Source organism: Wasmannia auropunctata, unplaced genomic scaffold (genome assembly GCF_000956235.1).
Source record: "Wasmannia auropunctata unplaced genomic scaffold, wasmannia.A_1.0 LD334196.1, whole genome shotgun sequence".
In the NCBI taxonomy this organism is placed as follows: domain Eukaryota; kingdom Metazoa; phylum Arthropoda; class Insecta; order Hymenoptera; family Formicidae; genus Wasmannia; species Wasmannia auropunctata.
The window spans coordinates 26,881-51,512 of NW_012028694.1; the positions used below are offsets into that span (position 1 = coordinate 26,881).

At 43.2% G+C, this 24,632-nt stretch overlaps 2 protein-coding genes across 2 annotated transcripts; one reads left to right on the forward strand and one right to left on the reverse strand.

The window, feature by feature from the left end:
- The first annotated feature begins 43 nt into the window (after positions 1–43).
- On the forward strand, positions 44–4,645 carry LOC105459318 (protein SERAC1). The gene is made up of 15 exons (XM_011705245.1): positions 44–285; positions 393–520; positions 626–826; positions 974–1,101; positions 1,193–1,303; positions 1,550–1,688; positions 1,781–1,924; positions 1,992–2,249; positions 2,669–2,867; positions 2,982–3,146; positions 3,259–3,386; positions 3,500–3,652; positions 3,738–3,884; positions 4,198–4,264; positions 4,486–4,645. Exons 1-15 carry the CDS (start codon positions 215–217, stop codon positions 4,601–4,603), a joined length of 2,157 nt encoding a protein of 718 aa, XP_011703547.1. The 5' UTR covers positions 44–214; the 3' UTR covers positions 4,604–4,645.
- A 553-nt stretch (positions 4,646–5,198) lies between these two features.
- LOC105459319 (mucin-5AC) lies at positions 5,199–21,625 on the reverse strand. Its single transcript, XM_011705246.1, has 10 exons — positions 21,307–21,625; positions 9,129–9,650; positions 7,824–8,838; positions 6,911–7,573; positions 6,402–6,717; positions 6,263–6,333; positions 5,948–6,138; positions 5,747–5,874; positions 5,485–5,664; positions 5,199–5,401 (listed from the first exon to the last, which is right to left on the reverse strand). Exons 1-10 carry the CDS (start codon positions 21,401–21,403, stop codon positions 5,231–5,233), a joined length of 3,354 nt encoding a protein of 1,117 aa, XP_011703548.1. The 5' UTR covers positions 21,404–21,625; the 3' UTR covers positions 5,199–5,230.
- Between the last annotated feature and the right edge of the window lie 3,007 nt (positions 21,626–24,632).

The following is a 24,632-nucleotide window of genomic DNA, read 5'->3' on the forward strand; positions in this document are numbered from 1 at the left end:
CCGTGATTGGCGCCCGCTTTCAGCTCTACCAATTATTTCCGTTTCAGGCTCGGCCGTGCACGCTTTCGGAACGCGGTTCCAATCGCGTTTTTCGCGCGTGCCAGTGGTTCGACGTGACGCGTTTCAAAGTTTGAACAAGTTTGAAATGTAGGACCCCGCTGTGCCGCGACGGAATTTCGATTCCGTTTCGTCTCCGGCGTGGCCTGTCAACGCGATGCGAGCACGGGCGTCGAGAAGCTACGTGTACTACCTGAGGACGAGCGGCACCTGCGTCGTCGTGCTCGGGTAAGTGACACACTGCCAAGGTGACTCTCCGCCTGACTCGAAATCAAGGCCGTGCGATCGGATATCTCGACGATTTGGCTTCGGATTTATTGTTATATCTCGCGCAGGAGCTGCTGGTTTCTATATCAACTGCGACAGATATCGCAGATCTTTCGGTCGGCCGTTAACACGAACGTTCTAAATTTAGAGCAGGCCCGCGCGCAGTACATCTACATCGATGACCCTCGATTTAAAGGTAATTTCCTCCGCTGTCAAGCATACGCATGCTCGATGTTATGTATAAATCTCTGGCGATTGCAGCGAGCGTGTACGAAGCTTGGATTTGTTCTCTGATTTTCAGATATCTTCATGTTTGGAAGGGACGAGGATCTACATGGATCCACGTCGGAGAAGCCGGGAAGCCTCATGGATACTCTGGCCAGATGGTGGAAGGTGAAGAATCACAAGATTGCGTATAAGTTGCTGTACATGGCGCAGCATGGGAACAAGAACGAGCAGTCCAAAGCCGTGACTGCACTTGGCTCTCTGTCACATCTGAAAGGTAGTGATTCTTTTAGTTTCTCTGACATTGGTTATAATTTTCCTTTTTTAATATATACAATAATATGCTGGAACCTTGAGTATATTAGAGTCAGTATAAATATATTAGATTCATGCAGTCTTTCTACGGAATGTGAATCTTTTTCAGATTGGCAGTATCGTCATTTGGCGCAGATGATGGATGCTAAAACAGCAGTAGCTCTCGCAAGAATGCCCAATGTTAATTCACTATTTTTCCTACAACCACCGTATTATCATGTACAATACAATTTAAACGTATGTGACGCTCAATTTAATTTGTATTTGTAGAATAAGAGATGTATATACATATATATTGATGTTAAATAAAGTTTTCTTTGTTTTGCAGGATATATTAGAAAAGGTACATTCGCTGCTGTTAAGTCTTAATGCTTTGTGTGGCAATACGCATCTCTGCCTCACACAGTTCCTCAATAAAATGTTTAAAGACTCACATCGAGTAAGTACTTGAATATATAAATATTAATTAAAGTAATGAAAAAAGACAAAATTGTAAAAAAATATATTTAAAAAGTATAAATTGAAGCGTTATCTTTGAAGTTAAAAAATTGAAATATCTTTAAATTATTATTTTTATATTATGATTGATTATAAATGTTACAATAAAGTAACATATTCAATGTTAGTGTTGTAATTGTAATTTAATTTATTTAATTGTCTCTAATTATTTTAATTTGATGTACAGTATCTTGTAGAATGGTTTGATCACGATTTGACGAGCGTGGGCCTTTCTGCAGAAACCACAACAGTTCGGGATGATGAATTGCTTAAAAGTTGCATTCGTGCAATATGCCATCATTCTTCCGTGGAACAATACAGCAAACGTAAGATGTGAAAATGTTTTGTGCAAGTCTGCAGATTGTTGTACATGTATATACATACACCCTATATCTTTTGCTTAATTTTTGGATTTCAGACCTGATCAATGCCGGAGCTTTGCCGATATTAACAGCGATACAGAAAATTTGCAGTGACGACGTAGAAATGTGCATATTGCTCGCAAGAATATTATCCAACATATCTCTTCATTCGGAATATTTGGAGACTATCTACGAATCCGGTAAGACAGATTTCATCTGTCTGCAATATGTGATTGCATTACTGACGACATAACTGCTTCCATGAAGGATGGATCGGCATACTGTCACGTTGGTCCCGCAGCGACGACATTCGCCTATCGGCCCAGGCGATCAGTGCGTTGGTGAATCTAGATACAGACGGAAATGACAAGGCGAAATATCCGCAGAGCGTCTATCTCCTTTATCCTCTGCACCGAGTTCATGCGGCAACAAAAATGGACGTTGTGTTCCTGCATGGATTGCTAGGCGGAGTTTTCGTTACCTGGAGACAACGTGACATCGATACCTCTGCACTTGGAGTTGTAGGTTTGTTAATATTTGTCTACGATTATATAATTTTTCGAATTTTATTTTGTTGTATCGTTATTTCTACTATAGTCCTAGAGGCTATACAAGAATAATACATAAATGTCAAGCATATTATAAAACGTTGCAGAATTCATCCGAATGCGTGAAGCGCTATCATATTGCTAAGTCACAAGTATGGACAAAGTCCATACTTGTGACTTAGCAATATGATTATATATTGTCAGATTTGAGTCCTGAATCTACAAACATATATAGTGCATTTTTACGTAGCATGATATTTAGTTATCATAGCGGTTTTATTTCCTTATAATTTTTTTTACATCTTTTAAATGTAGTTTTTTAAGGGAGACTATGACATTTTCTCACAATAGAGATTATCTCTTTGTCTTATTGTCAAATTATCTGTTTAATTGCAGAGGAGAATACATTGGTCGAGACTACGGATTACTTATCTACTATGGTCGATGACGATCGTCCTCAGGAATTCTTTAAAGACTTGGCTCGCGATCTGCATTTACGCGAATGGAGAAAAATAGGCCAGGATTTTGAGGTGGTACTGGATGATTGTCCACAAAACACAAACGATTGCGCGTGCGGACCTTATTTCTGCAGAGGGTAAATTTTTACACATTTATCAATTTCAAAGTCGTCATGCTGATGACTCGTTTATAAATTACAAATATCATATTTTTAATTATCTGTGAATTTTTGCGCACGCGATATTTCTAGAGATGACGCCTGTATGAGAAATGATTGCGACTTTAATACATCAAAAACACTTTGCTGGCCCAAAGACTGGTTACCTGCAGACATACCATCCTTGCGAGTCATAGGTGTTAACTATGGTACGAGTTTATCTCTGTGGACTCCTTTCTGTCCGATAGAAAGCATGAAGTGAGTACTGCACTTTATCACTGCATGGGAATGTCTTGAACCTCTCGTGTCTAATAAATTTAGGTATTAAATATTCCGATAGTGTTTGATGCATCACATTTATTTTTATTAGGAGCACTATTAAAGAGAGAAGCGAAGAATTCGTTACCAAATTGACAATGGCGAACGTGGGCCAACGGCCACTTATATGGGTCGCTCATTCAATGGGTGGATTGTTAATTAAAAAGATGCTTGTAGAAGGTACGTATAAGCTGAAAATTTACACTAATTTTTATATACTTCGATAACTGTACCGATAAAATTATTGCTATTGCTATTATTAAAGTCGTTACATGTTATAATTACGTTTGTAGAGTGGAAAACTGGAGATAAGCATGGCATTTGCAAGAATACCAAAGCTATCTTATTTTACGGTACTCCTCATCGAGGCTCACATGTGGCGGCTCTGAAGCAAGCAACGCAAATGCTGCTGTGGCCAACGGTCGAAGTTCAAGAACTACGTGAAGGTAATCCCGTCAATCTGTTTCTTAGTTCTAATTAATACCGATTAAATAATTTACTAAGTAATTTGCCGATCTAATCGCATTTCAGGATCGCCGCAGTTACTAAGATTGCACGAAGAGTTCTTAGAAATGTTGAATAAATACCGCATAGAGATTGTGAGTTTCGCCGAGGCCAAACCTACGCTTGTAACCGCGTTGAAGTTTCCTTTCCAATTTGTCAGCCTCAATTCAGCAGGTAATGCTATAAAGCCCGATTGCAGTAACGTTATTTTGACTTTAAGCGAATCTTGAAACACTCTCATTCAAGGTTTAAAAAAAAACAAAGTTTTAAGTCTCACTTAAAGTCAAAATAACGTTGGTGCAATCAAGCCTAAGACAAATTAGACATACATTGTTGATGTTTCGATTTTCATATGATTATACATCAGCTTACCTCGATGGTATGCATTTGTAGATAAATCTAACTTATCTAGATTCTTATCGACAACAACACACACCGTACACAAACACACATGCATATAAAACAGTATACTGACTCGTCTTTCCAGATCCTGGCGTGGGCGAATTCTTCGAGATTCCGCAGGATCACTTATCGATATGCAAGCCAGCTAGCAGGTAATATCTAGAACATCTGCGGTGCGGTTTAAAAACATCATTGAATGAAAGAAAGACGCATCAAGCTTCATTATATGTATCAAGACTCATTTTTTGTCTGATTACCAATGATGTTTTCAAAACCGTTTATCTGTCGAGTACGATTACGTCTTCTTACGTAATTAAAAACACGGAAAGGAGGATGTTGAGTAAAATCATGCTATTCCATTTTTTTTTTACAGGCAATCGTTTTTATATCAAAAACTTCTGAATGTGCTCAGATGCCACGTTGACACTCCGGAAGAAACGACTGTTTCGTCGATTATGAGACTACTGTCCTTGTTGAGTAAGTTATTTTAAGTTTGTATACAAGAAAGATAATATATATACGAATTTTATATATTTTTTTATGTGGCGCCAAATGAATGTACGTATATGATTATAAAAAAAGAATCGTGATAACATACATCGTGATTTGGTCTCTATTCAGTGGCTCATTTCGTTTATAAATGAGAAAATATTTCGCTGTCGGTATAATCGCCATTTTCTCTTCGCTTAAGTCTACTTTACACACTTGCGGTTTTCAAAACACGTCGCGGCAACATACATTGGCGTCAATGGCTATCGGTCCTGGTGGAGAACGACCGATTACCAAAATGTGATTACTTATTATTCTGACTAGAATAAATAAATCCCTTAGTAAGGCAAACAGATAAAGAATAAATGAATAAATTCGATGTCGCGAAATAATGAACATAGGTATTACTAGATGCGCGAGAGAATATAAAATAGTAACAAATTCATGCATTTAAAATGTTCCACGTGGATATTGGTGATCTCGTATCGAAAGAAACGCGCGCATTGTCGAAAAAAAAAAAAAAAAAATAGAGTAAATATTCCGATCTCTCGAAGTTGCTTACCTAAGTCGCCGAATAAATTAAGTGAAATCTCGGTATATTGATAGAGGAAATTGAAGTTTATTGCCGTTTAGAAATTCGTGTCGTAATCGGGATGGTGGCGGCTCGACAGGTTCGTAGTACTGTCGTAACCGTACTTGCTGCTCGTATGCGAGGGATTGTAATAATAACCGTTCCACTCGGATCGCCAACTGTCGTACATATTGTATTTCTTGTCCTGGAAGGACTTATCGACCAGAATCTGAAAAGAAATAGATGTTCAGGATAAGTAAATCATGACATGCAATCGGCGATCTTGCGACATTGTCCCGCGCGCTCGTTTACCTTGTTAGAATTCGACTCGAAAGACTTGTCGTTCCAAGAGACGTCGGGGTCGGTCCATATCGTGTGCACCGGTTTCGAGTAGTCGCTCGATCTGTGACTCGACGTGTGCTTAGCCACCTCTTCGTCGTAAATGGCGGACATGGTCGGCTTCAGCTTCGATCCGCTTTGCCTGTTCACGAGCTGGAAAATGAATTCATTTATTATCTTTTACTTTCGCTGTTTATGCGACCGCGCGAAGACTTCGGACGGTTTTGACACTCACCACAGACACGCCAAACACGATAATAAACAGCAAACCTCCGACACCTATCACTATCACTGCGATTGCCCACTGAGGTATCAATCTATCATCCTTCTCGATGTACTGCGGCATATTCAGTTTAGGTATAACTAGAAAAAGATAATACACGTATAATGAACATGTAGAATAATGAGAGAAACGAAAAGACTCTTGATGACGTACCTACGAAATCGGTGTACTTGGGATCGATAGTAAAAATCCCCATCTTCAGTGGAACTTTCGTGCTCGTTTCATTCCGACTAGCGTTGTACGTCTTGAGCGAGTCGTGGAAAATCACTTTTAACTCCTGTGTGTTTACTTTCTGTTGTACATTGGCTAGCTCGATAAAGTAGTCCACTAGGATGCTGCCCTGACTGAAAATAACCATCATTATCTTTGTTGAGTTTCAATATGAGATCGATTAATTCAAAATATGATATAATGATGTCTAATATGTTATTTCGACATAATTGCTCCAAATTATAAAGTTGGAAATACCTGAAGGAGTCGATCCTTATTTTTTTGTACCATTTCTTTAAAACGCTGGATTTCGAGAATATCAAGTTTATCTGGAAAAAAATGTGATTTAAACACAAATGGCATTTTGCAAAGAACACTAGGAAACTTAGGGATGTACCTCTCGTTCCACGTGATTCGCGAGCTCCTGCCACTCGCGGGTGTTCCGATCGAACAGTTCCGGTACCCACGTCGCGTTCCCGATGATACGTATCGTGCCGGCGACCTCGCACTCGTCGTCGCACACGCCGGGAGTCGTCGGCCTTGGTGTCGTCGTCGTCGTCGACGTCGACGACGTGCTCGAGATCTCGTTCGTGCTGGGAATAAGCGATATGTTCACCGACGCTACCGTAGCCGTGCGCGCTGCTTCTAGCAGCTTCTCGATGGAGATCGGCGTAGTGGACGGAGTTGGCCATCCGGTGAACTCCGTAGTAGCTCTGAAATTTGTCGGCACGATTGTCATTAAATATGGTAATATAATTATCACTACTTCGTGAGACTTCTTCGTAAGTCCAGAAAGTCAAAATTTATAATGATAAACAAAAGACATTCCAAATTTAATATCTGAAGAGATCGTTAAAGAAAATCTATTCTTTTAATAATAATAATTAAGATGTAAGACTAGCTTACCGAGTCGGCCATCCTTTTTGTATTTTTGGCGTTACCGTCCCTGAACCATCTCCACGTGGAGTCTGCGGAGTGGTTATTTTGTGGATCGGCTTGCGACCGCCTGGTCTGCTGGGAAACACGATCTTCAAGCCGCCGGCTTTCTTCGTGGTAGGCGACTCGGAATCGATTCGTTCCGTGACCGTCGTATTCTGTTCGCTGTTCGCGTCACCAGTAGCTTTACTCTCCGGAGCGAGGTCCTTCTTCTTTTGTTCGTAATCCTTGGGTAACAAGGCGGAGATATCGATTTTGGAGGACGTGAAAAGATCCTGGATAGACGAGGTGATCTTTTCCGGAGACAGGCCTGTACTTTTCGCTGTCGTCGTCGTCGTTATAGTCGTTGTCGTTGTTGTATCTTTTGATTTGGATTCTTCCTCGATCTTCTTCTTGTCATAGCCAGGTGGTAAGAGAGACGAAATATCGACCTTAGATTTGGCGAGAATTTCGCTGAGGAGGGAACTCTCCGTGACAGCTGCATCTTCTTTCTTTAGCTTATATCCTTGCGGCAGGAATGCGCTAATATCTTGGACAGCAATACTGGCTTTAGATTTCGTTCGTGGTGTCGTCGATGTGTGTGACGTCTTTGTCTCCGCTGCTTCCGTGGTCGTCGTTGGCTTTGAAAAAGGCCTGGAAGAAAAATCGTAATAACCATCATCAATGCTTAGCTATTAATTGTCAAATTTTGATTTATCAATACAATCACTTAATTATCGATAAGTGTACTTGATCGTTTTTGTCGATAATTTAAAAATTAATATGTCAAAAGTTATTTTCGAGTCGCCAATTATTATTATTTATCTAAGATGTGATATGTATAATAATTCTTTGTAAATATAAATTTTATAAGTCTTCCAAAAATTTATGCGACATGTCCAACCTGAAATTTGTCTTGGAAACCGCACTTGGAGTGGTTCCTCTCGACACGTAATTTCGAGGCAGCAAACCTTCCAGGGTGTCGACTACGGTCTCAAATCGCGGCTTCGCCGCGGTAGTGCTGGTGTGCTCCTGTCTTTTGTCATTGTAACGTCGTGGTATGAATTTGCTGATGACCGGTGCCTTGGCCGTGGTGGTGAAGCTCCTGCGAGTCGTCGTCGACGTCGTCGTAGTCGCAGTCGTAGTCGTAGTGCGATCACGCTCGGCCAGCACGTCCAGTTGCAGCGTGTTGCCGGCGTTTCGGAAGCCACCGGTACTGAGGATGGCCGCCGGCAGGAGATCACTGGACAGCTTGGACTGCGCCCAGTCGAGCTTGTCGATGATGCTCTCGGTGGACGATGGTTGCGACGTCTTCTTGCTCTCGAGCGACCCGCCGTGCGCCTCCACCTGCTCCACGCGATCTATCACCGGGAACGGCAGGAAGCGCGCGCCCGATACGCTGCGGCTGGTTTGCACGGAGGCCAGGATTCTCGCGGAGTCCTCCGTGGTCACTTCCGGCTGTCCCTCGGTTGTGTCGTCGGTCTCGATCAACGAGGGCGACGACGACGGCGGCGGCGGCGCGACTTGCTCCGTAGTGGCCGGCGAGACCGTCGTCGGCACTGATATCGTGCCGTTCACCACGCTCTTCGTGGTCACCACGGAGACCACGGCACCGCCTATCAGAATGGAACTGACCTCGGCGGAGACATTCTCAGGCTCCTCCGTCTCTCCGGATGCGTCGAGCGCAGTGAACGTTTTGTCGCTGCCCTCCATGGACGAGCCTTTCTCCAGCTCCGTCGACGATATCGGATTGCCGACTTCCTCCTCGACGATTCGCGACGAATTGGACACAGTCGACTCGTGCGAGACTTCTTTATCTCTCTTCTCCAGAACGCCATGATCCGATTCCCCTGACGAGTTTCCCGGTGTGACGTCCTCCTCTTCAGATTCCGTGTCCAAGTAGTCGAGGTTTTCGCCATCTAAAATGTTTTTTTTTTTATTTTTTTATCAAATAGGTATTTGAATTGAAAGGAACGGGAATACAATTAGTCATATTTTTCTCATTTTTAAGAACAGCACACTATGCGATTGTAGAATCCAATTGATACACGCTAATAAAAAAAGATTTGATATTTTTTACAAAATACTAAATTAATGATATTTGTCGAGGGTTGTGATGCGAAGATTATTTCGTGATTATTAATCGTGCATCCGAGAAAAGAAATAAATGTGTTTAAATCACAGTTTAGTAGAAACGACCAAAACTCACCTGCGGCATCGTATCGGGAACGATTTCCGTTTTCGTACTCATCGTAATAATAATACGTATTGTCGTCCTGATTCGTCGGGAGGTCTTCGAGGTAATCCCCATCCCTGGAAATGTCCCCCGCCTCAATATTCGCCTTGCTGCCGGTTTCCGGCGGAGATCTCTCTTTCTTCATTGCGCCATTCTCGGTATCAGGGGGATCTTTCTTCTCCTCCTCCTCCACCTCTTCCACTACCTCCTCCTCGAGCTCTTCCTCTTCGTGCTTATCTTCATCTTCGTATTCCTCGTCGTACGTCAGCTTAGGTTCCTTCTCCTCCTCCTTCTCCTCCTTCTCCGCCGCCATCGCCTCCTCGTGATCGCCTCCCCCCTTCGATTTCGATGTGTCCATCACATTGTTCTCCGTCAGCGAATGCGCCAGCGATGCATCGGCCTCGTTGCCGGACGGCGATGCATTTCGGTCTTGCTTCTCGTACACCGAATTCGTTGGTATCAGCTGCGAGAGCTTGTCCCAGGACCGAGCCGTTTCTGCAAGTCAACGGTAGACATAACTTATGCGCGGAATCACATTGTGAATAGGAGTATAATTTCGAAGGTGTTCTCGATTTCTCGTTTGTGCACAATCCTCTTCCCGTCGCAGGAAAAATATCTTTCACAGTATTTGGTACCGAGTATGTATGCTTTTGATGATGATTTATGCGCGCACGTAAGGAATTGTCTTACAAAGCCGAGTTATATACTGCTGAAAATCTTGGAAAAAGCGAAGACGCTTTCTAATATTATTTAGAAACTTATTTTCTCCGTAAAAACATCCGATCTACAGAACGACCTTAATTTCTTTATCTTGATTTCTTTTTCTCTCTCAGGTTTACAACATTACACATATTTGTATATATTGAGGACAGTTTTTTTTCAGACAACGTTGCTTTTGAAAGACTGCGCGACTGTGAGAAAAATTTATGGAAGATAAATCTTACTGTGTTTGTTAATTCTATTCTTGCGATTTTGCGCGATATTGCGGGCGCAATTTTTCTTAACGACGCACTCGTAAAAAAAAAAAAAAAATCGGGACGACGACGTAGCGCCGCGACTTTTACTCGCTCTTTCATTAATCGCGGGAAACCGCGACGGTCCTGGGCGACCGATTTTCGACGGTTTCCGCGTAATTGTTGCTGCTCGAGGTACGAGGTATACGATAATACGATGGCAGTTATCCCGACCGGAGCCACAATGCACGACAGAATGCATTATCGTAGCAAGGTGAAAGGCGAAGTATCGCGCATTTCGCCGCGGCACTGTGCATTTAAACGAGTCGCGCGGGCATAATTTATTAGCGGTTTGCGCAGTATACCAGCGGATAAAAATCTCCAAGATAGATATTACTTCGGTGCATGTGTCGAAGGAGGCAACTTGTGTTGTGGATACGCCTAAATGGAGGATAGAGAGCAGCGAGGAGTAACGTAACGAGCGCGCCGCGATATTACGTCGCGCGCTATAATAAAGGCACGAGATACACATCAATATGTCAGGAGGAAGAAAGAGAGAGAGAGAAAGAGAGAAAAATGAAATAAATCACGCAATATATTTTATAGTTTGCATTTAAAAATAATTTAAAATATGGACAACGATACCTTTTCTGATCAAATCTTAACAAAAAATCTGTTCTGTATTTGTTAATATTTTACATGATAAATGAATGATATAATTATTATTTTAAAAAGCAAGTCGAAATTACGCGCTTTTTGTTAACGTTACAATTATATTCTTTTCAAATATAAATGCTTTTGATTCGTGCTTCTCTCCTTTAAAAAAATCCAAAGAAAATTCTTTGACGCGAAGATTCGTTTTAGTTACCCTCTATTGCGGCAATTATTTTTCGCAATCATTACATAATTTCGGATCGGTTATAGACCTCAACGATTAAGACGAAGTCCCTCCTCTCTTCTCTTTCTCTGTCTCTTCTATCTGTTGCCGAGCACTGAAATAATACACGAACACAGCCTCCGGGTACGCAATTCAATCCCGAAGTCCCTTTGTTGTCCATGCGGTGGTATTACTGTGTTCGTATTGTGTTTCAGCGTGTCGTAACTAGAATAGTTCCGTAGGCGTGAACGACGCGATCGGATCGACGAGGAGACCTCGGAGTAAAAAAAAAATCCTCGGGCGAATATAAATTAAGTCGGGGTCACGAGCCGCTCGCGATTCGTTTTTGCGCGCGTGCGTTTAATCCCGCGGGGCGTTTATCTTGCTAGGAAGCGATTGTCGCCGCGCGATTTCGGCAATTAATCTACACCCGCGCGTATTCGCGCTCTCTGGAAATCCGCGCGCATGACACAGAGCGTTAATTGAACGGATGTTGAAATCGTCGATCTCTCGACCATCAGCTCGGTAACCGTCGATCTCCAAGCGGTACGAACCGACTTGCAAAACCTGGAGCAAAAGTTGGAGAACGGGAACAATTTTTTTTCGCGCTGATTGCATTTTCGCGTGCGATGAAGAATCTCGTGCTTCAGACGGAAATTTCTGTTTCCTCTAATTTTATAAAACTCACACGAAGAATTATAATGCGATTTCTCTACTATACTCGCCCACTTTCTCCCTCCTCTCTCTCTCTCTCTCTCTCTTTCTCTCTCTCTCTCTCTTCCTCAGCCACTATGTAATCCGCAATAAAATTGAAAAACGGGTTACAAACTTATGCTCGTGTTATCGCGCGTGCACGCATTAATCACGGCGATCGCGCGTCCCGTAACGACCACCGAAATGATCTACGATCGTCTTCGTCCGCGGTACGATCGCGGGCGTCGCGTTTTTACCGCTGCGTCGTCGTGAGTTATGCGGCTGCAAATAGCCGGGATAATTATAATTACGGTCGGTCGGCCGGCCGATCGCATTCACCACGCTTCACAATCGGTCCGAGATTAATAGATCGGCGCGCACGGGGTGAGTATAAATTAAGGCGGGGTTCCCCGGCGCTACCACGGCCGCGCGGGTTGATCTTACAAGGTGTTTAAGCTCATCTCTTTCTCTCTCTCTTGCCTCTCGGCCTCGTTGATGCATCGCCGCGAATCGATCGCGCACGACCCCGAGGCATCGCTTAGAGCGAAACGTAAGTATGAGGCGTAAAGAAGAAAACGCAACGACGAGTAGTAAAGTGATGATTGTGAGATGTGGCTCCCATCGAGGGGCAAATCTGATTAAAGGATAAATTGGATCAGTAATTCTGTGTCCATCGGAGAGATTGGCCGGTGCAACGAAATGAACGAGGGATAAAATACAACGTCAATAAACGATGAGATAAAGCTGACATAGAATATGCAAGCACATATACATAAATGATAGACTAGTAGTTCCACGAACGTGAATGAAATAATTGGCTGAGATAATGTCCGCGTGATAAAATAGTAAGGAGGATAGGTATTCCGTCTTGCGTGAAAAATCGCAATCTCTTTTCCCATTGTCCGCGCCAAAGATGCGCAATGCGAATTACCGTCCTTTAGTACTTTGTTACTTTAACGTGGGCTTTTAAGGTCGCGACGTGCGAGGCAGCCGCGCGGCGCGGTCGAAGAAAAATCCACCTCCGTAAAATGCTAATTGCAACTGCGGGCCGCACGATGATTGCTATACTGTCGCGGTTAATCGGCGACGCGCATCGGCCGATCGCTATCCGGACGACGGACGGCCGCGAAATTCGTGCGTAAATATTAAAATAAGAGCAACCGCGCGTTCGCGTATAGGAGTAACAAGCGAGTAGATTGAACCGCGCGTTCGCGTTGCTCCTTTTTAATCAGCTGTCCGCGCCGAGAATTCATTTCGCGTCGATTCGATCGTGCGTGCTTTAATTAACGGTCGTTTCGCGAAAAGAGATCGTTTTCTTTTCCTCCATTTTTTCTTCTTTTTTTTTTAATGTCGTGCAAGGGGCTGTTTGCGACGACATGCATTTTTTGCGACGACAAGCTTCGGGAGGTGGGGAAGGGGGATCAGCTCGTGCCTTATGCGGGAGAGATTCCACCGGGACACTCGGAGCCTCCGCGACTCGAAGTGGGCCATATTTTATGCTTAACGCCAGACGTTATCGCTACCACGGGCAGCGATATATATGTACTGCGCGAATAATGAAATCGCCGTAATAGATAATCAGTTCGCATTACTCGGGAATGGGATTAATGACTCGCGCGCGGGCAAAGATCCTTGTTCAACTTTACTTTCAACGGACAAACGGAGCGCGACCGCAAATTCGTTCGCGCAATATATGCTTTGTTACATTTCCACTTGACTTATTCCTGAATTCTTAATGAAATTCTTAATCCGTGCGAAAATATTTTCTCTCTCATAAAAAGGAGAGGCGAGAGTATTTTGCAAGATTTTTTTTACGAATTTTTCGCTTTTTATAACTAAAAAAGAAGAGAAGGGATCAAATGTTAACATCAATTTATCTCTGTGTATTATATTTCCAATTGTTGTAATATTATCAATATTTTAATTCCATCTATCAGCGATTTCTTGCCATGCATGTATGCATTTTTCGAGATAAATCTGGAACGTAAGTGACGACAGTAGTACGCGATCTCTGGGAAATTCTTTAAAATTATCGAGAAGCACTGAGTGCCATTACTTCACGTCGCGAACGCGCGAACAAGACATTTTGAAATGAGTTTAATTTTCCGCGCTGATGAGATAATGAATAGGGAGACAATGCTATGAGAGCGTTACGAGATTGTTATGCGTAACTTATGTAACTCGGGTAACTTCTCAAAATGTCTCGCGCAATTCCACGCGTCGTGAGCATACCGTGAAGACACGGGGTAGGGGAAAGGGGGGGAGATCTGATTTTTCGCGTCCGTTCGCGGGGCCCGCGGTGAATTCTAATCGCACGGGGAAATATCTCGTGGAGAGCGTGTTTTCGCGGTTCGCGTGTTAACGCGATCATTCATGCGAATCCTTCCCCTTTTCGGTGCCGATTGAGCCGATTCGCGCGACGGGTGTTTCACACTCCGACGTCGAGTTATCAAACACATGCGCGGTATCGATTGGCGTAATTCGAAAACTCTTACATGGTCAGTTTGGCGTGCACTTCCCCGTGCGAGAGCGCGATACTTTCACGACCGGGACACGGCGAGGAAGTGCCCGTTTCGATCGGAGTGTATAACGAAGGCTTAGGCAACGAAGCTGCGGCCGCTCTCCTTTCGATCGTCCTTCGTTCAATTCGAGCGCTTGCAGCCGACGGACATGCCTGCATGAATTCTTAGATCGCAATCGCGCGTATTACCGAGCGATCGCGCTGCGTCTCGTATTTTAATTTATTATTATACAATTACGTTATTAACTGAATAACATAGAGCGCGTTTTATGCATTCTGTGTTTCAATGGAGAAAGCGTTATTATGCCTTAACGATGAAACGTAGTCACATCTTATGTAGTAAGTAGACAAGTAGACGATATAAAATGCGATTAATTGGATTTGACTAGATTTTTTATTAGATTAGTGGATTTGTACGGATATAGATTGATTCTTTGATATTTCAATGGTAATAATAAATCGACTTTTCTCCAAAGTCTTTTCTCCGCCATTTCGTTAGTAAATTAATTAAATGAAAGTGTGTGAGACATCTTTTTTCACGTTTATAATTTCTCTTTAATTTTTGCGTTTACTTTTTAATGTTATAATTTCATGTTCTAACTCACCTGTAACATGAGAAACAAAATGATAGATTCACTTTCTACAAACTATAAATTTTAACGTAGATAGATTGCGTTATAGTCATTTATATATTATTCTCAAGACTTCGTATATTTTAATTTTCTTTTATTTATCCTGCATGAGATTAATCATAAGTCTCGTCGATATGCGTTTAATAATTTTCATATAACATTATTCAAATATTTATTTTTATATTTCTTAAAACTTTTTCTTAAACTCAATCTCTCTTTCTCTCCCGAATATTTGTGCGCAAAAAAATTCAGTTCTCACTTTTGCGAGTCTTCTAAGATTTAATTATTCCCGCGTGTCTACGAGAAAGTATTGCGATTTAATGCCTGAAATATCGATTTCTGCCAATCGAAAGTTTCTATTCATTAAAGTATCAAGAACGTCCTCGTGAAACCGAGGAGTCATCCGACGTCGCGAATAGCATATTCAAAGGTTTCGCACGTCTCACGTATATACGTATTCCACGCTTGCCGTACGCTCGACGATTCTTATCGATTCGACACTTTCGTTACTCCAGATTATGTTAATAACGGGCAAAGCGCAAAACTCGTTCTCGTTCGTTCGAGCGGGGTAGGAGACGAGCGGGGGCGCATTGCACGATTATGAAATCATCAGACAGCCCGCGCTGATACAACCTAAAACAATCCAGATCCGCTTAAACCTCGCCACTGACATTTGGGCGAGGTCGCGGCACCTTACGTGCGAACTTATATATCGAGATGGAGGAAGAGAGAACCTCGCTCCATTTCGCGTTGGAAACGCTGGATGTGTGGCAATCGGTGCCTGATTCTCGCGTTTATTATACCGTGAAACCTGAGTGTTATCTAACCCGCTCGCCTCAAGGCGCACGCGAACGCGAGGAATTGCGGGAAAAGGACATTTTGCGTATGCTGCACGCGGTCACCGCTAATTTTTCCGTCTGTTCCGCGGTAGCGAAAACGAGACCCAAATACGGTACACGCGCTACGTCGATACGAAACGTGCTTGCACGAACGAAGGGGATACTTTCTAACTTGGCCGCCAAAGAGGCTTGTTTGAACGTTGCTGATGAGTTTGAATGAAAGCTATCTTTTCCAGCGGCTGATTTCGACGGTGTTACGCAGTTTGGTTGTTGGTATACATACGATTAAATAGTTCTGAAAGATATCCGAGATAATTTTTGCTATCGTACAATTTTTTCGAAAAGAATGTAACGAAAAACATCTGAGAATATTGCGCTTTTATTTTCGATGGATATATATTTTTATCTATGAATAGTAGAATTAATATGAAAAGAACACAAGAAAAATTGCGACGGAAGTTGAGCAATAAATAAATATTCCGTCAACTAATATATTATTTGCTTATTGCAAATTAATGTTAATTACATGTTAAATATAAGTCAATAACGCTAAGAAATTGCGAAAATTTATATGCTGCAATTGCTGCACAGCGTATTGAAGAAAAAATAGCACTTGTCTGCACATAAAAAGTGTGTTATGTATTTAACCGCTAGTTGAATTAATACACTTTGGAAACTTCCTAAATGAAAGAGAAGCGGCAGCGAAAGAACGTGAGGTGAAATAGAGTGTAACGAATAGACAGGTAGTAAACACGTAGCTAGCACCTATGGCGTAGCTGCATCTAGCTACAAAATGAGAAAAAGAGAGAGAGAGTAATAGACGAGCAGTAAATATAACATATGTGTGTCCGTCTTAGATTTTATTCCTCGCCTATTTATATGATTTTATAAACTTTCTCTAAAATCTCCTCGACGGCTGCTCCAAGCAAACTCTCCAAGAAAGATCGCGTTATTGCTATTACGTAGAGAAATTTGCTACGCATATGTTATTACACTTTCTCAAGTTTTGCAAGTTTTCTTTCCGCAAAAGGAATTTTCTAAATTATATCCCAATGAGCAATTTTAATATGATAAAGATCTATCTTATAACGGGATGCAACCGTGTATTGCGATTAAATGAGTACGGAAATTATCGGCCTTACGTAATGCAAAACCGTTGCTTTTCGCTACTGCTTTAAGAAGACCGTATGTGTCCATAAATCACGTGATTTTAGTAAGCCATTACGTGAGCAATTTCTTTACGTTATAAGTTTAATCCTAGAAATATTTAAAAGGTCAACAATTTCATTGACTCCTAAGGTGTGGCCTAAGTAGCCGGAGGCAAATTTGTAAATAAATCCCTATCATCTCAGATTTAATCGAATTAAATATTCCAAGATTAAAAGAAATAAATTGGCTGATTGAAACTCTCGATAAAAAAAAAGAATTTGGGTCACGCGCCTCGGTTACATTTTCAATTACAAATATGATAAATCTCTGCATATAAAGAAATGTCTATATGGTATATCGATTTTTCAGACTGTATAGACCATTCATTGTCGAACTTTATGCGAGCTCTCATATCGAAGCGATAAACGATCGCGCGTCGTTGCGAATGTGGAGGACTCCGGCTTTGTAACACGAATTTTCGTTAGGCAATCGGCGTTTCCTTCGGTGGAGCATTCAAGGAGGCTACATTCTTAGCCTCCGAACGATGTGTCAGACTTTCCCAATCTCGCGATTTCTCGCTCGCGATGTTGAGAGGCGTCTCCGATGACTACCGTCCGTGGAGGATCATCGGATGGGCGTCGTGAATCAGATCCGATTGAGAAAAGGCGTCGGACACGCCGCCGGGAAGTGAGACGCGAGAGGAAGGTCATGTATAAAAGCGAGCTCCGCGTGCCCGCATTTCTCAACTCGACGACGACGACGGCGACGACGTTCCGAATTCCTTGATCGCCGTTCCGTGTCGCATGCACAAGGAACGGGGAAAATGAAAGAGAGAAGGCGCGCCCGTGTGCATTACAACGAGGCGTACGCGTGAAAACGGAAAGCGCGGAGGTATCTATCTAATACCTCCCTCGAAGTGGGTCAAGCATTAATCAACGTCCGATACGGATTAATCGCTCATCTCTTGAGCTACTTCGCGAGTGCATGTGTATGCACTACGACGGGGATTTTAACATTCGTCTTTTCTTTTTAACATCTTTCTCTCGGAAATATTTTTGTATTTTAATTCGTATAAATTAAAAATAGAATTATATTTTCGGATATTATATTTATTCTTCGAAACGCCATATGGGATAGTTTTATTTTATCTTATCGCGATTCGATCAGCGAATCTTTATTTATTACAGGTATTTATTTGCCGTCTTACGTCGTTTTACGCGCAAACAAGATTTTTTTATCGCGTCCTCTCTTATCCCTCCCTTACAATGCGCAATTCCTGCAATTTATATTCCAGATCTGCGTACGTATTTGGCATTTCAAGGTGCATGAGGACTACTCCTCCGCGCGGCCATGACGAAGGCAGCGGCGATTGCGATTGCGGTACAAAATATCACCGCGCGATATCGACGCTGCAATGCATGCTCCTTGCGAAACGAAGAGACGGCGGAAAATCTCGTCGGGAATGGATTCGATATTTTTACGCTAGTCCAATACGTTCCATCTAACTCGAATTGTATATACACGCGAATTTTGCCCCTATCGTGTCCATTATACCTGCCGCTTCAATCTGTGGGCCAACCCGTTAGGACGGTCTAAATGTGGAAGGTCGTTCGTTGCCATCGGTCCGCGGAACGCGGCCCTTAACACCGTCGAAATTCCTGCGACCTTTGGCGCCACTCGAGATGAAGAGAAATACGCGGAGAAAGGGGGGCTCGGCGGGAGAAGCAAGAAGGAATGCAGGGGGAGAGAGAGAGAGAAAGCGAAAAGGGACTTCGCCGGACGACACTCGGCTGTCCGCGTGACGTAGGGACTATTTTGGGATCGCGCGGATTCGAATAACAGATTAGGAGGACCCCGCGGATCGTTTCACTTTCTACCGCATCGGAAGATTTTCGAGTGCTCGAGCGTTTCGAGCGGGCAAAAGTGTTGCTTCGACCTTTCCGAGGAAGCCTCGCCGCGCCGCGCCGCGCCGCCGCACCGCGCGAGATTTTATTGAAGTCACGTGCGATTGCGAGGAACTTTCACGGATTGATGCCTCGTAGTTGCCGCCTGTTTCTATAAAAAATAGCCATCCTTGACTTAAAGATAATAGATTTAAAGAGACAATTTGTTTTGCTTCTTTTCATTGCAGCTAAAATATATCAAATGTTGGCGTTTGATCGAGTAAATTAAAAAGAAATTTGCTTTTTAGTATATATTGTGTTAAACTATAATTTAACAACTTTTTCAACTTGAATTTATTTGTGTCTTGAGCAAAATCGTCAGTGGAACGCCTCGATGTTTCTTAATAAAATACATTTTTTCTTCATTTAAACGTCGAAAATACTCAGACATTCGGCATTGAAAGATGACAAGTTACGACATATCGAGTGACAGATAGCTTCTGCGAAATAATAATCAATTTCAGATCCAGCCAATCATTGCCGAGAGACAATGCAATACGTTTTCTGAGATAATTCGCGTAACTGCAGAAATCTGCAAATTGTGCAAATTCGTGAGACCTTAATGTCTATAACAGCGTCGCGCGTACGTTCACATTCGCCTCGGGAAATCTCAGAATGCGAGTTAACAACGCGGCGCGTTCCTCGCACGTTCATGCGTAACGCGGCGCGCGATTGTTCGACAATCATTTGCCAATCCGTCGTGTTCGCGTGCGTCCGACGATAAGCGTAACAATGGCGAACAAAGGCAAGGTTGCGAAGAATGGCTGCGCCCGCTTGCCGCGGTATTACAAATCGCGGAGCAGGACGGGGGAGAGTCCGTTCGACAAGGGCGGGGTGTATCGCGATAATCCGTCGTCTATTAGGCCCCCGACAATAAGGCCCCGGAGTCCGAGAGTTGGACCCGCTATCGCGCGCCACTTCGCAATCGTATCGCAATTCTATTGTGTCGCGGATCGCGCGCTACCACTACCTCGCGGAATTACGTAGGAATTATAGCGCGGGCAAACATCGCGGTCGGCTCGTGACCGCCGACCATTATTCGCGCGCGAACGACGTTCCGTTTTGCGGTTGCGCGGAAAGGGGATATTTTCGAGTACATCGAGTAGCTATACGGAGCCGCGTCCAGACATGCACCGACGACCGTCGGATCCGCGGGAACGAGAGGTAGCGAGACACTCTTTGGCATCGTGCGTTTCGCAAGAGGCGCGAGGTGTCTCGATAGATTCTATCGCGTCATTTCCTGACGGCGCGATTTCTTCGGTTAGACGGTAGAGTCGATCTTTTCTCAGTGATGACGGGCTAATAATTTTCAGACAATTAGCGATCGGAAATAAAAAGACTCTAAATTTTATTGGAAGTTAATAGATAGTATAATTCTTATATATAGTTTTGGTCGATTCAAAGAGCGGGCTTCGATTAAGTTTTTAGTTGAGAAAATTCGCGGTGGACGACGACTTCTCTCAATATGCACGCCGAAGAATTGGCGTTAAACCGTCCCCAACCATCTGTCATTCAAGTATAATGAGGTAAAAGTAGGACACGCGCCGCATAAGTATGAACAATACGTAGCATCGACTGTAAGGCGGATTTGGAGATACCGTCGGTTCTTAATCTTGATGTAAGCTCGCTTCATATTAACGGATGTACGATGCGCTGTAATCCATAGGAGAAATCAATACATCGAAATAAGTGAGTCGTCGATTTGATTGGCTCTATCCTGCACATGCTGCGCTTTCTGTTGTTAATTAAAACTGAGAAGCATCAAAAAATTTTCAAAAACTAAAAAAGATAATGTCAAGCGAAAAGATAAAAAGTATGTGAATAAATGTTGAAAAATTAAAAACGAATTAAACAAATAAATAACTAAATAAAACTAAGTAAAATAAAAATAAACGTGTAACGAATATAAACTGTGTGAATTTACAAATCTCTTCAGACAGAAGACTGTACTTGCATACAAAAAGATTTGAATTTGCGAATTTAGAGATCCTCAATTAATAAATCCAATTAAAAAATCCACGGTTAAAATAAAAAATCAAATTCGTATTATTTATACATAACGAACAATAAAATCGAAGAGCTATACATATGAAATTATGAAGTGGAAATTTATATATTGAGAAATATATGAATGTTGGTGCACACAGTTTTGGTCTCCGGTTAATCTCGTTCGTAGCAAGAAAAATTCACGTATGTCAATCTTTCCATGATTATGGATTATCCAAATCACACACGCATTCGTAAGAAAACTCCTAATTCACCGATCAGCACGCGATGCATTCCAGCGAGGTGGACCGTGGCGGACATTCAGATCTTGCGTGCAAAGGTCCGAAACCTTCGACCAGTCGCCGTGGCCCGTCACTCGTGCGTTTACCCTCCCCGGATAAATATCCTTCACGTTCACCGAGAAGCCTATCCATGAAAGGCTCGCGAGCTTCATTATAATATCAGCGCGCTCTGACAAGCGGAACGCGAGGCGAACGCGGGTGCTTTAAAGTTTAAGCTTGGCATGAAAACTCCCCGGCGCGGCGGGGGTGAACTTACCCTCTTGGTGAGTGGCGATGACGAGCGCGCAGACCAGCAGCAGGCGCAGGAGGAGGACCTGGCCGCGGGAGGCCGCTCCTCGTCGGCACCTCAGCATGTCTCTTCCTCGGCCTCTTCGCGACGCTCGATGATTACGCTTGCACGCGGCGGATGCCCCACGAGTCACTCGCAGCTCATCGCGCGACCGACAGCGACCCGACCGGTCGACCCATTCGACGCGGGTGTCGCGTCGGCGGTTCCGCGGACTCCAGCGGACGTGAGAACTGTCAGTGCCGTTAGCCGCACGCGGGTAGGACCATCGCCGTCGGGCCGAAGAACGGCGGGCGTTCGTACGCGAGCGCGGCGCGCTTGTCACTGGCCAGGCGAACGCGCGGGTAGAGCGGGTAGAAAGCAAAATCCGACTTTCACTTGGCCGAGGCGCGAGCGAGCTCGAGGCGGAGCTGGCACGTCGAGGCCGCCAGGATCCACCGTCCCTTCCAAACGGCCGTGCGAAACCCTCCTGCGTCTCTCCTCCGCCTTCGGCTCCTTCTCGGCAAAATCAACGGGTCTTGCCCGCTGCGTGCGTTTTGGCGCTCGTGAAAATGATCGCGGGGACAGAATCGATAGCGAGGCCGACGACGACGGCAGAGGGGGACGACCGCGCCGCGACGACGACGATGATTCCCTGATGACAATGGCTAGCCGCGCGGTCCACCCCGCTCGATGACGGTGTCCTTAACATCTCCTCGCGGGAATTGCACGGGAAAATGTGCGAGTTCTGCATCGGGCGCCTTTCCATTTGCATGACTTTTAGCGATGCTACGATATGTACAAGGAGTTGGCTCGACAACTCCGATACGATAAAATGCAAAACACTTATAATATCACACGCAGAAGTCGATACGCACCGAAGAATTGAAAAGTAAATGAAGCTGTAGTATTTTTTGTACATTTTTTAAATGTAAATTATTTGGTGATACAAACGTATACATTTAAATTGATTTATAAATTTTTTCAGTTTATTGTACGATCTAATTATGTGGATCACTTTTCTTCTCGTTCTGCTTATTCTAGTACGTATCACGAAGAGCTCATTTTTTTGTGTTCCGGGTTTATTTTTCCCATCCCTCTACATTTCAATTCACTACCGAAGCAAGAGTTACATCGACACACAATGATATAAATTAAATGGAAAGTTGACATGAAAAGATGTAACGAAAAGATTATACTTGGCGAGAAACGCTATACTGCATCTCTTGATATGACATGTGATTGGATGGAAAGCACCTTTTCACAATAATGATGTGTGAAGCATCTTAGGAAGATGATCTCAAAAGAGGATGTTTTATTATTTGAAAACAAGATCTTTACGATCTTTAATGCGAAAAAAAACAGGTACTTTAATATAGAATAGATTTAGATAATCTCTGTTTTACAAAGTAAGTTTGTCAATAATTTACAGTGAAGCGAACAGATCTTCATGCGATCAATAAAATCGATCAATTCAGATTATACTTCTGTGTGTCTGCGTATGTTTTCGATTCTTAAATCTCGTAAAAATGCGAGTCGACACTTAATTACTAGTAGTGCACGCTCGTGCATGCCGATGTCTCCAGGTGGTATGAATAAGATCACCTTGTTACTGCCAACTGTTCACCTTGATTCTTCAACTGTGGAAGCTGCAGGCCCATCGACGAAGCCTCCCAAATGATCCTGAGGATCGACGACCGCCACGAAGGCAGACACACGCTGAGAGATCGTTGTTTTCTCGGTTGAATGAACGCTGAGCGAAATCTCAAATTCTATTATAGCGAAGACAATTCGTGTTTGCTTTCCGTCGTGAAAATGTCGTATAATTCTTTTTCGCGCGACAGCGTCGTTTTTACCCCAAGTAATGCTCCCGTAACAAAGGTATCGTATTTCCAAGCAGAAAAAGATTCCAGTATGTGCAAGAGAAGTCGAGATCTATAAAGACAGACAATATAACGCTGGATTGCACTTCACGCGGCTTCACGGGCCTCGATCGTACTAATAATAGGAAACGCTGATGCCGCAATAATCTATCTAATCGATCGCGTTATACTCGAACGGTGAGAAATACGACTCGGCCGTGCCGGGGAATCGGATTTCAGGGTCTCCCACGGCACTTCCTCGACCTCCGGGCAGGCCTTCGCAAAAATCTGCTCTCTCAAGTCCATCCTGTTACCCCACCCGTTCGTTAACCCTCACCGGTCGCGCCTGACCTTTACCGGGTCCGCCGCGGGAACGTATATAGATTGATTCACATCCGGACACAGACGCAAAAGCAAAAAGGCGCAGCAAGGTCGGGAGAACCGGGAGAAAGTCGGAGGCGTCGCGTGATGTAATTCGATCGATGATGATCGCTTCGGTATCTCTTCGATGACGGTTTACGCGCTCGGTTATAATCGAACCCGAAATCCATTTCCACTTTTGTCGCAAATGGCAGATCGATTCGACACATATCATTCGCGGAAGAGATTTGCGTTTTCCTAATATAATTAAGGACTTTCTCTTGTATAATATAATTCCTCAATTATATATTATTATATAATTCCTCCAATCCCCTATAATTATATATTAAAGCCGCGATTACTCCGATCGTGGTTCAATGAGAATATATTCTCAGAAATAAACAAAAATAATGACGTTTTTTAATTAACAGCCTTTCTTTATAAAAAAAAAAAGAGAAAAAAGATCTTTGATTTATTCAGACGGTGAGGCTCACTCGGAAGATATCTACAGTGCTGGCAATAAAAACAACGAGTACTTGAATTCCTACAAACAAAAGAATTTAAATAATTTCATCTCCTCTTAAAGGCCAGTGTCTCCCTTCGCAGCATCTCAAATATTTTATATGTGCGTGTAAAAGATTTGCTATCCACGAGTGCCGCGGCGGAGAATATCTTCGCCGAGCACGTAGGCTTGGATGTTAAAATTTCGTAAGGATTCCGTGAGAATCCCAAAGTGAGACTCAGCCTCTGCTCTCGATTGTTTCGTGCTCGCGTACCTAATGACGTAACGCTCGGCTACGTAGGAGTTCACCGGCACTCTGTTTAGCTTACTGATTTTATATTCTTACCGCGATAGCAGGAAGTGCAACGTGCCGTTGTATATCGTAACGGTATAACGCGGGGGGGATATATAATGTAGATATCTACGTAGCGTTTATTAGGCAACGATACCTGTCGATAGCATGTCCGGATAAACATTATCGTGAACGCATGAGAAAAATTTCAATAGCTGTAAAGCTGTATGTAGGAACCAGAAGAAGCATTAAGTGTGTATGTGCGATCGAATCTATATAACGTATAATTCACGCGATCGAG

Coding starts and splice junctions, on each gene's coding strand:
- LOC105459318 (XM_011705245.1), top strand. CDS start 215: ATGCGAGCACGGGCGTCGAGAAGCTACGTGTACTACCTGAGGACGAGC. Junction 3,147..3,258: donor TGTCCGATAGAAAGCATGAA/GTGAGTACTGCA, acceptor TATTTTTATTAG/GAGCACTATTAAAGAGAGAA. Junction 3,653..3,737: donor AGTTCAAGAACTACGTGAAG/GTAATCCCGTCA, acceptor ATCGCATTTCAG/GATCGCCGCAGTTACTAAGA.
- LOC105459319 (XM_011705246.1), bottom strand. CDS start 21,403: ATGCTGAGGTGCCGACGAGGAGCGGCCTCCCGCGGCCAGGTCCTCCTC. Junction 8,839..9,128: donor TTCCCGATACGATGCCGCAG/GTGAGTTTTGGT, acceptor AAAACATTTTAG/ATGGCGAAAACCTCGACTAC. Junction 5,875..5,947: donor CAAGTACACCGATTTCGTAG/GTACGTCATCAA, acceptor ATCTTTTTCTAG/TTATACCTAAACTGAATATG.